Source organism: Sinocyclocheilus rhinocerous, unplaced genomic scaffold, assembly GCF_001515625.1.
Source record: "Sinocyclocheilus rhinocerous isolate Xijiao unplaced genomic scaffold, SAMN03320098_v1.1 scaffold148, whole genome shotgun sequence".
Classification (NCBI taxonomy): domain Eukaryota; kingdom Metazoa; phylum Chordata; class Actinopteri; order Cypriniformes; family Cyprinidae; genus Sinocyclocheilus; species Sinocyclocheilus rhinocerous.
In genome coordinates, this window is record NW_015653472.1 from 3,824,920 (window position 1) to 3,841,514 (window position 16,595).

The window sequence follows — 16,595 nt, forward strand, 5'->3', positions numbered from 1 at the left end:
AATTCTTTAAAAATCCTACAATGTGATTTTCTGGATTTTTTTTTCTCATTTTGTCTCTCATAGTTGAGGTATACCTATGATGAAAATTACAGGCCTCTCTCATCTTTTTAAGTGGGAGAACTTGCACAATTGGTGGCTGACTAAATACTTTTTTGCCCCACTGTATGTGGGGGCGTGTTCGAACGAGCCGTTTTAGGTAGGTGTGGCTAACTCTTAACTTTTATAAAGAATATCTCTTTGGATTTGAGACTTTAGTCTTTGCAACTTTACAGATCTTCTTTATGCACCAAGAGCTTGTAACACTCTAAAGAGAAAGGAAAAAATGAAATCGCATCATATGACCCCTTTAAATCCTGCATTTTGCACATTGTGCAGTTATGATTTTGACATTAGCCATAAAGGAGCTTCAGGTAATAATGTAGCTATGTCCACAAAAGTCTGTGGTGATTAATCGATAATCAGATTTGTAGATTATTTTCATTATCGGTTATCAATTTTCACATTGAGTTATTGTTGCCCGAATAATTAAAGCTTAGTGTCTTAGCAAAAAGAGGCTTGAAGTGTGAGATGTTTAGAGTGCGAGGACTGATGTGGTACCTCTTGTTCCTTTTCTTTCAGAGTGAGATCCGTGCTATCTCAGTGAATCAGTGGGGATCTCAACTGGGTCTGAGTGTTCTGAACAAACTGAGTCAGCTCTACTGCTCTCTGGTGTGGGAGAGCACTGTGCTGCTGTCCCTCTGTACACCAAACAGGTTGGTACTACTCTCATCTCACAGCTGAAACTTAAGCATGTGGTGGACTTTTAAAATGTCCTCACTCAATCTATTGGTGAAATGATACACTTCTCTCAGGTGATGTATGCCAGACTTCTACAGTTATTTAGTCCACTGAAACCCTGCTCGTCCACAATTAACTGCAAGCTTGCATTCATTTTTGAGTGATGTATGTCTCAATATGGAAAGAAAACATCTGTTGCTGCTTCTTACTATTGTACAGTATAGAATTAGGCCAGGTGGTTGTCTACTAACTAAAATGGAATGTTCTTTGTTTTGTGATTTATCCCGTTTGTCTTTTTTGCAGTTTGCCTCCTGGCTGTGAGTTTGGTCAGGCTGACATGCAGAAACTTGTGCCTAAAGATGATAAACCCTCCAGCAGCACAGCAGCTGCAGGAAGGAGAACTGGTAAAAATACTGCAATAACTGCAGAGAGGCTATTTCACACTTAAATTCATAATAAATCTCACTACCTTTCTCTGCCTCCTTATTTATTATGATTTTATATGTACAATTTTTGGGGGGTTATTTTAGCCACCAGTTTCTTTCTTTTATTTAATCTTTCCTGTCTTTTTGCACCCGTCTTTTTTTTTGCTGGTTTGCATTTGCTTTTTCTTTTCTAAAGCCCTTCTCTCTCCATCAGCTGACACTGAGACCATGTCTGTGGGCGTGGATCCCTCTGCTCAGGGCTTGCTGGAAGGAATGGGCCTGGATGGAGACTCTCTCGCTCCCATGGAGACGGATGAGCCCACAGGCACTGACCCCAAGACTAAGTCTAAACTCACCCCTGCCATGGCAACACGCATCAAACAAATTAAGCCTCTGCTCTCAGGTCAGCGCCAATGGAGCCGTCTCAACCACTTTAATCAGTTATTTAATACATAAAATGAGAAACCCTGAATAACATTGCATCTGTCTCTTTATCTCCCCAGCCTCCTCTCGTTTGGGCAGGGCTCTGGCAGAGCTCTTTGGACTGCTGGTGAAGCTCTGTGTGGGCTCGCCTGTCCGTCAGCGACGCTCTCACCATACCACCAGCACAGGCACCGCCCCAACACCTGCGGCTCGGGCCACTGCTTCTTCTCTTACTAAGCTCCTCACCAAGGGCTTGAGCTGGCAGCCACCTCCCTATACACCCACACCTCGTTTCAGGTAAATACACCTGTAGCTTTGTAGCAAAGTTTACTCTATAATTCTGAACGTAGCATTAGTATCTTTAATGATAGTTTAGTAAAAGGAGCTGCTTTAATCCAATGAAAACAGACTTCCCTGAGCCTTGTCTTTCCTGGTGGTGTATGAGACTAATATTTATGTGCTTCTCTTTCCTAATCAGGCTGACTTTCTTTATTTGCTCTGTGGGCTTCACTTCACCCATGCTGTTTGATGAGAGGAAATATCCATACCATCTGATGCTGCAGAAGTTCTTCTGTTCTGGTGGCCATGATGCTTTGTTTGAGTGAGTAGAGAAGAGTTTTTTTCCCCCCCCCAATTTCAATTTTTTTCCCCTGTTTACTAACCCGTAGGCTGGGTTTCCCATGGTCATGGAAATTCATAACCTTAGACCTGGAATAATAAAATCCTAAGTGATTTGAAAATATGGTCTTTACTTTACTTTATTAAATAGCTTGTTTACTGCATGATTATCATGGCCAAAAGAATTCACAAAAAAACAATATTGCATTAGCTATGTAAGATGAACAAATAAATATCTGATCTAAAACTAAAAAAAAAAAAAAAAAACTTTTTCATTAAAGGATTAGTTCACTTCCAGAATAAAAATTTCCTAATAATTTACCCACCCCCATATCATCCAGTATGTTCATATCTTTCTTTCTTCAGTCGCCACGAAATTAAGGTTTTTAAGGAAAACATTCCAGGTTTTTTCTCCATATAATGGACTATAATGGAATGTTTTCCTCAAAAACCTTAATTTCTTTGCGACTGAAGACAGAAAGATATGAACATCTTGGATGAAATGGGGGTAAGTAAATTATCAGGAAATTTTAATTCTGGAAGTGAACTAATCCTTTAATTGTGCTCTATTGACTTTCTTTAGTATTATGCTTATTACAATCATTAAAAATGCTTTGTGTTCATCAGGACATTTAACTGGGCCCTATCCATGGGAGGTAAAGTGCCCGTGTCAGAGGGCTTGGAACACTCTGAGCTGCCTGACGGGACAGGAGAGTTCCTAGATGCCTGGTTAATGCTAGTAGAGAAGATGGTAAACCCCAGCACTGTTCTGGACTCCCCACACTCTCTGCCCGCTAAAGTGCCTGGAGCAACACTCAACACCCCACAGTTCAGTGCATTGCGCTTTCTCATCGTTACTCAGAAGGTATGACATTTAATGTTAATATAAATTAGGGCTGAACGATTAATTGCATTTGCGATAATATCGCGATATGAAAAAAACACGATTTTTCAATCGCAGAGACTGCGATTACACTTGGTCACGTGACACGCCAGAGTAAAGAGGTGTGTTCCACTTGAAGATCGATCGGTGTAGCCTTTGACATCAAAGTACAGTGAGAGAAAGCATATGGAGACGTCCGCGCTCTCTTATAGCTCTGGCCGTACTTTGATGACACACCCATCGGTCTAAGCAGCGCTGCTTCAAGTCGAGCGCGGGCCATCAGCAGAAAAAGAAAAGAAATAAAACAGTAAACAGCCAAAGGACGTAATTAGAATGGGAGATGGATCGGTTTGTGAAAGCGAAGAGAAAAGCCATAGATGAAGTCGCACAGATGTGTCCTATGCCTTAGCGGACAGCAAGGAACCCAACAAAAAAAAAAAAAATAACAGCGAGAGAATAATAATAAGTTACTCTCTCTATGTTATTTTCAATGTTTCAAGTGATGCATGTGTTTTTCCCTGTAGGTTTTTTAAATTAAATAAGATTTTTTTTTAGGTTTAAAGGTGGGAAAGCGAAGAGAAAAGCCATAGATGAAGTCGCACAGACCCAGGCAGGTGCTGGTCATTTAAAAGCTAAATGCAGAAAATATGACAAGGCATATCTTGATCTCGGCTTCACTCACCGTGTCTATACCGGACGCTACAGTTGTCACGCCGCAACAGCTCTACACTGGACGCGACAAAGCGACCGTTGCAAATCATATTTACTTTGTGTCAGTACATCATAAATAGAACAAGGTTTAATGTCGGGTTTAATGTCGGGTTTCGTCGCGTCGCATCCAGTGTACACAGCGTCACTGATTATAACGGTTCTACTGTATTTTGCCGCTCGCGTCCGGTGTAGACACTGTGTTTAATGTCGTTGGTGAGGAGGAAAGCCTGTGTGTGTCCTATGCCTTAGCGGACAGCATGAAACCCACGTTTGAGAACCACTGTTCTCAAAGTGGTTAACAGTGGTTAAAGTTAACAGACAGTGTTTAGTGCAGTCCACATGTTTACATATGTTTATTACAGTGACTGTGAATTACCTAAAGTAGTGGGAAGCAACAGATTTGTTTTTATATTTCTGCAATCTGCTTTCGTTTGTGTGATTTGTTACTGACTTTCATATTAATGTTTACACCAGGCTTATTTGTCAGTGCTTTATGTTGTCATAATTATTACATGCTTACAAGGTTGGAAGTTCAACAAATCAGTCAATGTACTGTGATTGTAGTTGTTAAATAAAAATGTCATTCATATCAATTCATGCATCACCTAATTGCATCGTAACATATAGGCCTGGCCTACAGAAAAGAACATTTATGTTTAATCTAATAGTGTGTTGGTCATACTATACAATGATTTATAGCTCATAAAGAGCTTTAAAAAATAATTGCATATTAAATCACAATCGCAATATTGGTAAAAAAAAATCACAATTAGATTATTTTCCAAAATCGTTCAGCCCTAATATAAATACACTTTATTATTATAGCGAAGCAGCACAGTTCAGATTTTTCCATCTCTTTGTGTAGGCTGCATTCAGCTGTATTCGTAATCTGTGGAACCGTAAGCCCTTGAAGGTCTATGGTGGACGCATGGCTGAGTCCATGCTGGCCATTCTGTGCCACATCCTACGAGGAGAACCTATCATCCAGGAGCGGCTCTCCAAAGAGAGGGAGGGCACTGCTCGGCCTGATGAGGAGAGCAGTTCTGCAAGTGGTGGGGGAACTAGTGGGCCTTCAGGAGCAGGGGGAGCAGTTGGAGAAGGAGTGACTGGAGGTGCCAATGGCAGCACTGCTGGAGGCTCCACTGAGGATGGCAGCAACTCTGCAACACGCAGAGAGCCACAGGTCAACCAGGCTCAGCTGACTCAGGTACTGTCACTTCCTAGCCCTATGATATTTTATAAATTCTAATGGTTTAAATTTTAATAATCAGAAACGATGTCTAATGAATTGAATTAAATAAAATGTTAACAATTTGTTAAAATAATAATAATAATGCTTTTATAAAATGATTTGTATTTTTTCCCAGAAATTGCGTTGTCTTTTTTTCTGGATTCTGTGTTTTATGATATAATGCAAAGTTATCAAAAACTGTAATCAAATGAATGCATAGATCTTTAACAATTTTATAAATCTTTTTAAATGTAATCAAATGAATCACCAATCATTCACACATAAATGAGGTTGTGTTGTAATCAAGATCTATAATACCTGAAGAGAGCTATTAGCCATTGCTAACTAGTCAAACCTCGACCTGCTTCACAGCTGATGGACATGGGCTTCTCCAGAGAGCATGCGATGGAGGCTCTTCTAAACACCAGCACTATGGAACAGGCCACTGAGTACCTGCTCACACACCCTCCACCACTGCTCAGCGCAGCTGTCAGAGTAAGAGTCTAACACACAGACAAAACTCTCTCTCTTTCTCTCATACGCACACACACACACACACACACACACACACACACACAAGCATACACAGACAGGATGCACACACAAGCTATAAGTTAGTGTAGTCACTGTGAGCTTTGTTTCTGTAGGAGTTCACCATGTCTGAAGAAGACCAGATGATGCGGGCCATTGCCATGTCTCTAGGTCAAGAAGTTAGCATGGAGCAGCGCTCAGACTCACCTGAGGTGGGCACCTACACACTCATTACCTCAGTTAAATAGGAATTACTGAGTAGCACAGCATAGGCCACCTCACCTGTCTACCTCTCATCTTCACTAAGCTTTCCCTGCCTTTGGACAGATATGCGTCACATCCGTGTTATTTTTTGTTTGTAGGAAGCAGCTCGTCGGCGTGAGGAGGATGAGAGGAGAGCAAGGGAGCGGGTAGAAGAGGAAGAGGCACGCTGTCTGGAGCGTTTCCTGGAAGCTGAGCCTCTAGACACCACAGAGCTACATGCCTTTACAGACTCAATGCTGCCTGGCTGCTTTCACCTGCTCGACGAGCTGCCGGACACAGTGTACCGCCTCTGTGATCTGCTCATGACTGCTATTAAAAGGAACGGCCCTGAGTACAGGGACCTCATCCTTAGACAGGTGGTCAATCAGGTCAGTATACCCATATGTTCACACAACATACTAATTGGAATAGGTATTTTGGCAGTTACTGAAAGTTACTCGTACACATCTAGTCAAATAACTGGACACACGTGACATGAATGTATTTTTTGTGGTCTTAGAAAAAAACAAAACAATTTGATCTAAAGCAGGGGTGTCAAACTCCGTTCCTGCAGGGCCACAGCTCTGCAGAGTTTAGATTCAACCCTACTTAAACACACCTGATCCAGATAATCAAGTCCTTCAGGCTTATTTGAAAACTGCATGCTATGTGTCTTGGAGCAGGGTTGGAACTAAACTCTGCAGGACTGCGGCTCTCCAGGAATTGAGTTAGACACCCCTGATCTAAAGGTTTATCTTTAAACTAAACGTACTGACCCCTAATGTTTGAATGATAGTGTATATTTTTCACACATAAATTTATCTTTTATTAAATGTTCAATTTTCTGTGTAAAGAACATTTTAAATAATCGCTGGAAATTTATATAAGATTGCAACACATAAAAATGCATGATTAACAAGTATCAGCTGAAGTGCTGGTCACATTACTGTCAGCTGGCCCAAAACACTCTCACACTTGGCCCAGGACAGTAGGCCATCCTTATTGTTGTGTACTGTATCTACGATGCTTAACAATGATTTCTGGGTAGGTTGCATATTAGGTTTTGAGTTAAAACCATGACCCTATCCTCAACTGTATGTTTGTGTATATTTCCAAAGGTGTGGGAGGCTGCCAGCGTGTTGATAAAGGCTGCAGTGCCGCTAACAACCAGCGACACCAAGACGGTGTCTGAGTGGACGAGACAGATGGCGACCCTCCCCCAGGCCTCCAACCTGGCCACCCGCATCCTGCTGCTCACGCTGCTCTTTGAGGTACACAGTCTTGCACAGTCGGCTGCACACATCATCACTGTTTATTTATACACTATCCTCTAAAAGAACTTAAGAATCTTCATGCACAAGTACATACACCCACTGTGCTTTTCTGATGGAAGCGTGTCGTGCTATGTGCCACAGGAGCTGAAACTCTCATGTGCTCGGGTGGTGGAGAGCAGTGGTGTTTTGACTGTGCTGATTAAGCTGTTGGAGGTGGTGCAGCCCTGTCTGCAAGCTGCCAAAGAGCAGAAGGACATCCAGACACCCAAGTGAGTCCCTGTCCTTCCCCTGTCTGCATGAGTGATCAGTTTGCGCTCAGACATCAGCATTCCTAGAAAGCTCTGCTGACCCAAGCATGTTAGAGAAGAATTTGTTTAGAGAGGAATATTGTTATGTTTGGGGCCTTATACAACAATTTATGGCATTTTTAATGTAATAAGATATATAAACATATGTTTTCCATGTCTGTTTTAACAATCCTGTGTTTATTTTTAGATGGATCACCCCTGTTCTCCTGCTTATTGACTTCTATGAGAAAATGGCTGTTTCATCCAAACGAAGAGCTCAGATGAATAAGGTTGGTTCCAGATGAAGTATAAAGGCGGTCTGTTTTAACCCTAAACTGTCAATATGACAGCAGTGAACAAGTTCTGTATCTAGTGTTATATTAACTTTATTCTTATCATTTTAGTACCTGCAGCCCAATGGAAATAACTGGCGCTGGTTTGACGACCGTTCAGGCCGCTGGTGCAGCTACAGTGCAAGTAACAACAACACCATCGACTCAGCCTGGAGGGCAGGAGAGTCCAGCGTACGCTTCACTGCAGGCCGCAGGAGATACACTGTGCAGTTCAACACCATGGTGCAGGTAACAGCTACATCCTGGTCAAAGCACTTGTATTGTAGATCAGATAGAAATAGAAATGTGATTAATTTATGCCAGTGGCCTTACAGTATGAGTAGTAGATCTTTGTTCTTAGATTCTTTCTATTTCTCTTTTTTTCAGGTGAATGAGGAGACTGGGAACAGACGGCCAGTTATGTTGACAGTACAGCGGGTGCCACGGATGCCTAAGACCTCAAAATCCGGAAGTGTTAATGATACAGAGAGAGAAGAGAGTGAACAGAGAGCAAAGACTGAGGAGACACAGACTGACACAGGTGGAGAATTCGCAAGCCTATACAGTTCAAACATTTTTTCATTGTGTGAGGGGAAAAAAGTTAAGGGGTCCATCTTGTTTCTGCTTTTCACAGAGTTTTGGCTTTGGCCAAGAATAAAATAAAATCATTATTTGATTAATTATAAATAGAATAATGATTATAATTCATTAGCATTTTGGATGTTTTTTTTATTTATTCATATGTATATTTTTTTAGTTAAATTTAATTACATTTTTCTTTTTCGACTTTTTCAGATTCCAGTTCTGTGGCTGTGGAGATGGCGCCCCCTAAAGAAGAGTCAGAGCAGAAGGATTCAAGCACTGCAGCTCCCTCTACCCTTCAGGACCCCTCTGGTTCCAGCGGTATTGTTGTACAGGGGATGACAGAGGACATGATCACTGTTTTGATCCGTGCCTGTGTCAGCATGATCAGCGTTCCCGTGGATCCGGACACTTTACATGCCACTTTGCGTCTCTGTCTGCGTCTCACACGTACACACCATTACGCCATGATGTTTGCAGAGCTCAAGAGCACTCGTATGATCCTGAACCTCACTCAGAGCTCAGGGTTCAACGGCTTCACCCCATTGGTCACTCTGCTCTTCCGTCACATCATAGAAGACCCAGCCACCCTGCGACACACTATGGAGAAGGTGCATATTCATATGAAAGCTACATTTCTATTATCTTAGGTGTATTATCTGAAATGGTTTATCCTTGTCTCACTGCTACTTGCTCACTTTCTTTTTTCAGGTGGTACGGTCTGCTGTCACCAGTGGTGCAGGAAGCACTACTTCAGGTGTGGTGTCAGGTAGTTTGGGCTCCAGGGAGATCAATTACATCCTTCGTGTCCTCGGCCCAGCGGCCTGTCGCAACCCAGAGTGCTTTACGGAAACTGCCAAGAGTTGTATCCGAATTGCTCTCCCGGCCCCAAGAGGTGCTGGCACTGGTATGGTGGAAAATCTCCCAGAAATCCTCTCAAAAATAATATATCAACATAATGTGTTGTTCTAAAGCCTCACATCTCTCTGTTATTCAGCCTCAGATGATGAGTTTGAGAACTTCAGAATTAAGGGTCCAAATGCTGTGCAGCTAGTGAAGACCACACCCCTGAAGCTGTCCCCACTGCCCTCCATACCAGAGACTATTAAAGAGGTCATCTGTGACATGCTGAATGCCCTAGCAGCATATCATGCTCCAGAAGAGGGTAAGAAATATTGTTAGACAAAAAAATGAGAGCTTGCATTTTATTTAGTTCATGGTCCAGAGCTATCAAGCTGACGTCTGTCATTAACATCTACTTCTCTTAATGCTTGGGGGTCCATTTGGGTTTGTTTATATGTAGCAGAGAGGGGAGAGGAGCGGGCAGCCGCAGTACCGGGAAGTCAAGACCTGTGTCAGATCCTGCAGGATGTTGGTGATGATGTCTACCAGCAGTACAGACTTACCAGACAAGGCAGTGATTTTGACTCACAGTCTGCCTTCCACATCAATGTAAGAGTACATGGATTTATATATGTTGTGTAAGGTCTGTCAGTTTTTTGTGTATTGTATCAATTATCATAGAATGCCATAATTAGCATCACTATTGATAATCAAATCAATCAATTTTATCCAGACCTAGAAAAATCATTTATTTTTATATATATATAATTTTTTTTTTTTTTTTTTTTCAATGTCTGGATAAGTATGGTACTATATGTTTCCAGACTAGAAACTAGAGCTATTCTGTTTTCTAAAATATTAAATTGTGAATTTTTAAAAATAAATGTATCATAAAAGTGTTTTTCATGACGTTTGGAGCAGGCAGCCGATCATTTAATGAGACTGCACGATTCAAGGCACATATTTTCGTTACACAAAACTGTTTGTCTCTACCATAAGCGAGCCTCAGATCTGTAAAGTTACAAAGACTAAAGTCTCAAATCCAAAGAGATATTCTTTATAAAAGTTAAGAGTCAACCACGCCTACCTAAAACGGCTCGTTCTAACACGCCCCCACGTGTCTACGTCACTATGTGGGAAGATTTGCATAACGCCGCCCAAATGTTCACGTATGTGGAAAATAATGTGTTTTTTTTAACCTTAAACCGCATAAACACATTTCATTACACCAAATACACAAAATAATGTTCTTTTTAGCAGCATCATAATGACCCCTTTAAAGCAGCAACAGATAAAAGTAATGCGCATGTCTGTCAGCAGTATTCTGGCATTTATTTGACAACCTAGTCAGAATGTAACGTTACCAGTTGGATTTTAAAGCCATTTGTCAGATGAAAATTGAAAATGTTGGAACTCTACTATATTAATGACATCAAAATGTGTGGGTTGTTGCTAAAAATATATTTTTACTTTTCGGAACAATTAGACATGTTCTTTCTGGTGGACTAGTGGAACACATTGTACATTGAAACATGATGAGGAATTGCTAGACTTAGGGAAAAAAAAACGTAGCAAAAAAAAAAAGGCCTTATCCACTACATAGCATCAAAATCCCTTTAAGACAAGTCATTTCACTCGGCGGCCATCTTTGAAACGCCTCCCAGGCAAGTTTACGATTAAATTTCATATTTGAAATCACCAATGAAATCTGACAACTCTCTCATAAATGTCGTTTCTTTTGCGTCAAAAAAAAAGCGTCTTTTTCAAGCTAGACCAGCCAGTGCGCATGCGCAGTCCCACGCGTACATCTCAGAACTCTGACTGTTTCTATAGCAACTGGGACTTATAGCGTCATCTGCAGTGATGCGACGACTTTACCGATTAGTGATGGGCTCTTTTACTCAGAAGGCAGGGCTTCCTTCGATAGAGGTGCCATATTGAGCGTTGCATTTTTCACCATTCAAAACTATACGAGTGACACGTCTTGGGTATTCTATAGTCTTTGATAGCATTACCCAGTACGCCCTAGCAATGCTGTAGAACTCCTTTAAAATCTGTTTAGTAAACAGTCAAAGTTGTCAGGCCTGCTCCTGTGCCATGGCATGAGTTTTTTCCATGGAAAAGCACTACTCACGTTCTCTTCACAAAATGTTAAAATCTAGTTCAACTAGCTGCTCTGTGAAAAACACAATTAGCCCCAAGTGTATGTGTACTATAATGGGCTCAGAAATGTGGGATTTGCATTAATAGTGGGTATTAATTATACTCTATCAGACTCAGGTGTTTGCTGCAGATGGTGCTGTTGCAGAATCCTCCCAATCTGGAACTCCACAGGGAGAAGGTGTGAACCTCTATACATGCACATAGAGCTCAAAACCTTTCTTTATACAATGTCATTATTTTTCTCACTTGTGCTGGCTTCTTGACTTGCCCTTGAAATTTTTCCTTGTCATTGCTTTTTCTGTGTCTCTAGCCTCTACGCCTGAGGAAATGCGGGAAGAGAAAAAGGAGCAGGAGGGAGAGAAGGGAGCTTCCTCGGAGGAGAGCCGAGCTGCCAAAGCTAAGGCCAGCAAACCGCTGATGCCTACTTCTACCATCCTGAGGCTGCTTGCAGAGCTGGTTCGCTCCTATGTTGGCATCGCCACTCTCATCACCTCTTACAACTACACAGCTGGCCAGTCAGAGCTCATTAAGGAGGTGAGTCACATCAGTTTGATGTACAACCAGTGTTTCAGGCCTAATGTTTCACTTTTCACATCATACTGTTTTTAGAGAACGGAGTCTGTTTATGCAATATTGAGTTAGAACACATTGCCTGGACATTTATTTCAGTGTATTTGTAAAGTGTTTTTTTTTTCTTCTTCAACTTATCAAACCTCATTCGTCATGTGTAACAGTTGTGAACCTATATATGTACAGGATTGCAGTGTGCTGGCATTTGTGTTGGACCACTTGCTCCCACACACCCAGAACTCAGAGGATAAGGACACCCCTGCCCTTGCGCGCCTTTTCCTGGCCAGCCTCGCTGCAGCTGGAACAGGCACTGATGCCCAGGCGGCCCTGGTCAACGAGGTCAAGGCTGCTTTGAGTCGAGCATTGGGCATGGCAGAAGGCACAGAGAAGCACGCCCGGTGAGTCGAGCTGCCTAGTCGCTATACTAAAATTGACTTTTAAACAATTAAGATACCTAGAACGTACTTGGATCCGTAAAACTTGACTAAACTTTAACTTTTCTCTCTTTATAGCTTGCAAGCAGTGATGTGTATCATCAGCACCATTATGGAGTCGTGTCCCTCCACCTCAAGCTTCTACAGCACAGCCACAGCCAAGACCCAGCACAACGGCATGAACAATATCATCCGACTCTTTCTGAAGAAAGGCCTTGTCAATGACCTTGCACGTGTGCCTCATAGCCTTGATCTATCCAGGTATCACAATTGTATTTTATTTTTTTATTAATTCTTTCTTTTATCCCAACCTTGGTTAATTGCCCATTAATATAATTTTGGGCAAAAGTTAATTTTTATTCATTTTATTTAATTTTTTTATTTTTTCTCTGTTCTTGGTTTCTTGCAGTCCTAATATGGCAAACACCGTAAATGCTGCTCTGAAGCCTTTGGAGACATTGTCACGAATTGTGAACCAGCCTAGCAGCCTGTTTGGGGGCAAAGGGGGATCCAGCAAGAATAAGACAGAGCATGACACTGTTGGCACAGTCAGGAACAGCAACACCCAAGATCAAGGTAATACTCATATCATTGATCACAATCTCAGCAGAGTATGGATACAGTGTCCTTGCTGAGTTATGTGTGTTTTATGGCTGATATTGTGTACAGGTGAGGCAGAGCCAGCAGAGAATCGTGACCGTTGTCAAGCCACAGATGCCGACCTGATGGATGGAGAAACCGAGGGAGACACCGTGGTCATTGCTGGACAGCCTGAGGTGCTGAGCACTCAGGCCATGCAGGTTAGAAGCACAGCAGTTTGTGGATCTGTTCTCTATTGATGAATATGAAAATCCTTCTCCAGCTGAACAATGTTTGTTGTTCATATATTCTTTTAGGTGGAGAATGAGTTGGTGGATTTGATCGATGAACTTTTAGAAAGAGATGCAGGAACCGTTAATAGCACCATCATCGGTAAGGGATTTATTTGATTCCTGGCCAAATATGGAAGTGATACAGAGTTGGATGCGTGTTTTTAATTTGATTTTACTGTTAATTAGTGGGTCGCTCTGGAGAGGATGAGTCTCAAGAGGACGTGCTGATGGATGAAGCTCCTTCCAATATGAGTCAGGCCTCCACTCTCCAAGCTAACAGAGAGGGTAGGACATAAATCTCTCTTGCGTATTAACTCTTGGCACTTATGATGACAATGACCCATAAACGGTATAGCTACTCATTGGGTCTGCTAGAAAGGATGCCCACCCTCTGAATTTTAGTGACTCCATCTGGAACGTAAAGCACTTATCTACATTTTTTTCTATTAGTATTATTTTAAAACCCTGACATTTATTTAATAGACTTTGTTCCCAGTTTCTTTATACTCCTCAAAACTGTCTTGGGGAAGATCCTGCAGTCATTTTGTTTTCTTTACTGATTTAGACTCTATGAATATCCTTGAGCCAGAAGATGAGGAGCACACACAGGAGGAAGACTCCAGTGGTAGCAACGAGGATGAGGATAGTCAAGATGAGGAGGAAGAGGAGGAGGAAGAAGAGGAGGAAGATCAAGTAATAGTTATTTAAGCAAAGTCATAAACCACCGTAGAAAAGAGTGATATCTACTTTTTTCCATATTTTTCTCATTGTGTTATGTGTTCTCAGGATGATGAGGAGGGAGATGAGGATGACGATGACGAAGGCTCAGAAATGGAACTGGATGAAGATTTTCCTGATATCAATGCTGCTCCACACATTCGTTTTGAGAGATTTGACCGAGACGATGACCTCATCATTGAGTTTGATAACATGTTCTCCACGTCTGGTAAGAAATTAGCTACTATACATTTATTCCCTATTTTTTAATAAGTCAAAGTAGTTTGAGTTAAACAGCCATAAGATGTTCTTATTATAATTTTTTGACGAAATGTGTCACGTCTACTCTTTCTGTCTTTTGTACACTTCAGCTGACATCCCTCCCTCACCAGGAAATATCCCCAGCTCCCACCCTCTGATGGTGCGTCATGCTGACCATGGCTCACTGACTCTGGGGGGATCAGGCACCAGCAGCAGATTGGCTCAGGGCATGGGACGCAGCCAACGATCTCTCCGCCAGCTCACGGCCAACACAGGCCACACAGTCCATGTACATTACCCTGGTAACCGTCAACCCAACCCTCCTCTCATCTTGCAGAGGTGAGTCATTTAATCAACTTGTTTGCCTTTCAGTTTAATTAAGAAGTGAAATTACAAGCTTTACAATGGTGCAGAAATTTGATTGTTCTTTTTTTCTCCCCTTAAAAATCATAGCTTTCATTGCTTGTCTTGGTTTCCTGTTGTTCCAACATGGCAAAGATCATAAATGAGACTCATTTACAATTCTGTTTGGTGCCACTGCAGCTTCAGATTCCTTTTTTTGTGTGTGTGTGTGTGTGTGTGTCAGATTATTGGGCCCCAGTGCTGCAGCTGATATCTTGCAGTTGTCAAGCTCTCTGCCTCTGCAGTCTCGTGGTCGTGCACGTTTACTGGTGGGTAACGAGGATGTGCATATTATTGCCCGTTCGGATGATGAGCTACTGGATGACTTCTTCCATGAGCAGAGTAGCACTGGAGGACAAGCTGGTGAGTCTCCCACAGACAAGCTGCTTTAAAATTAATGGTTACAGATGCACTTGCTAAACCCTTCTGTTCTACAGGCACCCTTTCAAGCATCCCGACTGCCTTAACCAGATGGACGGATGAGTGTAAAGTCCTGGATGCCGAGAGCATGCATGACTGTGTGGCAGGTGAGACCATCTCAAAATGAATATATTATAGCATCTGTTGTTTATGCACTGCAGGAAGAACTGATAAAGGAGTTTGTCTAATGGCAAAACTAAAGTCTAAAGTCTTTGTCTAAAGTCTTGTGCCTGGTTTCTCAGTGGTGAAGGTCCCCATACTGCAGCACTTGGAGAGTTTGCGTGATGAGGAGCTGGAGGAACGCAGGGAGAAGAGGAGGAGACAGTTGGCAGAGGAAGAGGAGACAGCCAAGCAGAATGAGAGTTCTGCTGTTGGAGAGGAGGCCCGGGAACAGAGCCTACAGGTAAAAGAGCGAAATGTAATCAAATAAAGATAGAAATTACATGTGAAGCCTATAATTGTAGTGTAGTTTACAGGCTGTATTGCAGACAGGTGCTTCTATTATAGACACTTTGTTGATTTATAATGGTAGCGATTGAGTTTTGATGTTTTGATCATGTTTATGATTGCCAAACAATGTTGCTTGCCACATTAATATAGGATTTAACTGTGTGGTCACACTTTTGAATGTGGCTTATCTATTCATACGCTGCCGTACAAAATTTTGTTTTCTAAGATTTTTTTTTAAATGTTTTTGAAAAAGTTCCTCACCAATATATGGATTCCTTCAATAGAAAGCTAATTCTAAATCTTTTGTAACCATGTACTGTTATTAGTTTTTTTATTTAAAGCTGCAGTCCGTAAGTTTTGCCTCTGTCGCCATCTCTGTTTGAAAACCTGCAATTGCAACTGTGTGCGGAATTATCTTCGTTGCGTGGGTTGTGAGGCGCACGGCTCCAGCGTGGATGAATCTGTTTTGAGGAGTATGTGTGGCACTCAGTCACCGCACTGGTGTGGATATTGTACTTTGCACTCACAGATTCTAGCCTTCGTCTTGGAATATATGACTCAAATAAGCATTTTCACCGGATATTGTCATCTAAACAAGTAACAAGTCTGCTACGTTTGTTCTGACCAACTGAGGAAAAAAGCATTACAATAACTCGCGCTACCAAAGGTGATTTCATCTAAATTAGCTCATATCACATCAAACCGTGCAAATGATTATTATTGTTATACTTTATTCTCAAATTGTTAATGTTAACAACATCAGCATTGCGTGACTGAGTATAGTGTGTAAACCAAGCGGCAACTCTCTCGTGAAACCAACATGGAAGTGACTAAAACTGCAATTCATCGACTGGCCGCTAGAGGCTGGCTCCAAAAGGGAGTCAGTCCCATAGACTCCCCATGTTAAAATGCCCAACTTTGCACCAGAAAATTTTTTTTACAGCCTTGTACAAAAAGTGGTTTTGGTCTATATAGCTAATTTTGCCCTTCATGACAACTGTGAGGGGAGGGAATTTTTTTATAACTCATCCGTTTAAATCACTCTGTGCGGTCATCACCGCCGGTCTATTAAAATGCACAACATATTATTATTTCTCTGGATTTAAACATTCTTCGAAACATTTGGGATAATGTAAGTACACAAGT

The 16,595-nt window shown here is 41.7% G+C and overlaps 1 protein-coding gene across 1 annotated transcript in view; it reads left to right on the forward strand.

Annotated features, from left to right (window-relative positions):
* Window positions 1-16,595, forward strand: part of LOC107716223 (E3 ubiquitin-protein ligase HUWE1-like) — a 64,896-nt gene that overhangs the window by 27,819 nt on the left and 20,482 nt on the right. Inside the window, exons 26-58 of the mRNA XM_016522604.1 lie at window positions 619-752; window positions 1,081-1,181; window positions 1,417-1,605; window positions 1,706-1,922; window positions 2,104-2,226; window positions 2,871-3,108; window positions 4,703-5,044; window positions 5,441-5,563; window positions 5,716-5,811; window positions 5,962-6,231; window positions 6,961-7,113; window positions 7,258-7,385; window positions 7,612-7,693; window positions 7,808-7,984; window positions 8,123-8,276; window positions 8,531-8,928; window positions 9,029-9,224; window positions 9,315-9,482; window positions 9,621-9,769; window positions 11,435-11,501; window positions 11,634-11,857; window positions 12,080-12,291; window positions 12,406-12,588; window positions 12,737-12,903; window positions 12,997-13,127; window positions 13,224-13,299; window positions 13,386-13,484; window positions 13,765-13,892; window positions 13,986-14,145; window positions 14,288-14,516; window positions 14,764-14,942; window positions 15,017-15,106; window positions 15,242-15,402. Of these exons, the coding sequence (XP_016378090.1) occupies window positions 619-752; window positions 1,081-1,181; window positions 1,417-1,605; window positions 1,706-1,922; window positions 2,104-2,226; window positions 2,871-3,108; window positions 4,703-5,044; window positions 5,441-5,563; window positions 5,716-5,811; window positions 5,962-6,231; window positions 6,961-7,113; window positions 7,258-7,385; window positions 7,612-7,693; window positions 7,808-7,984; window positions 8,123-8,276; window positions 8,531-8,928; window positions 9,029-9,224; window positions 9,315-9,482; window positions 9,621-9,769; window positions 11,435-11,501; window positions 11,634-11,857; window positions 12,080-12,291; window positions 12,406-12,588; window positions 12,737-12,903; window positions 12,997-13,127; window positions 13,224-13,299; window positions 13,386-13,484; window positions 13,765-13,892; window positions 13,986-14,145; window positions 14,288-14,516; window positions 14,764-14,942; window positions 15,017-15,106; window positions 15,242-15,402 (5,544 nt within the window). The remainder of the gene's footprint in view (window positions 1-618; window positions 753-1,080; window positions 1,182-1,416; window positions 1,606-1,705; window positions 1,923-2,103; window positions 2,227-2,870; window positions 3,109-4,702; window positions 5,045-5,440; window positions 5,564-5,715; window positions 5,812-5,961; window positions 6,232-6,960; window positions 7,114-7,257; window positions 7,386-7,611; window positions 7,694-7,807; window positions 7,985-8,122; window positions 8,277-8,530; window positions 8,929-9,028; window positions 9,225-9,314; window positions 9,483-9,620; window positions 9,770-11,434; window positions 11,502-11,633; window positions 11,858-12,079; window positions 12,292-12,405; window positions 12,589-12,736; window positions 12,904-12,996; window positions 13,128-13,223; window positions 13,300-13,385; window positions 13,485-13,764; window positions 13,893-13,985; window positions 14,146-14,287; window positions 14,517-14,763; window positions 14,943-15,016; window positions 15,107-15,241; window positions 15,403-16,595) is intronic.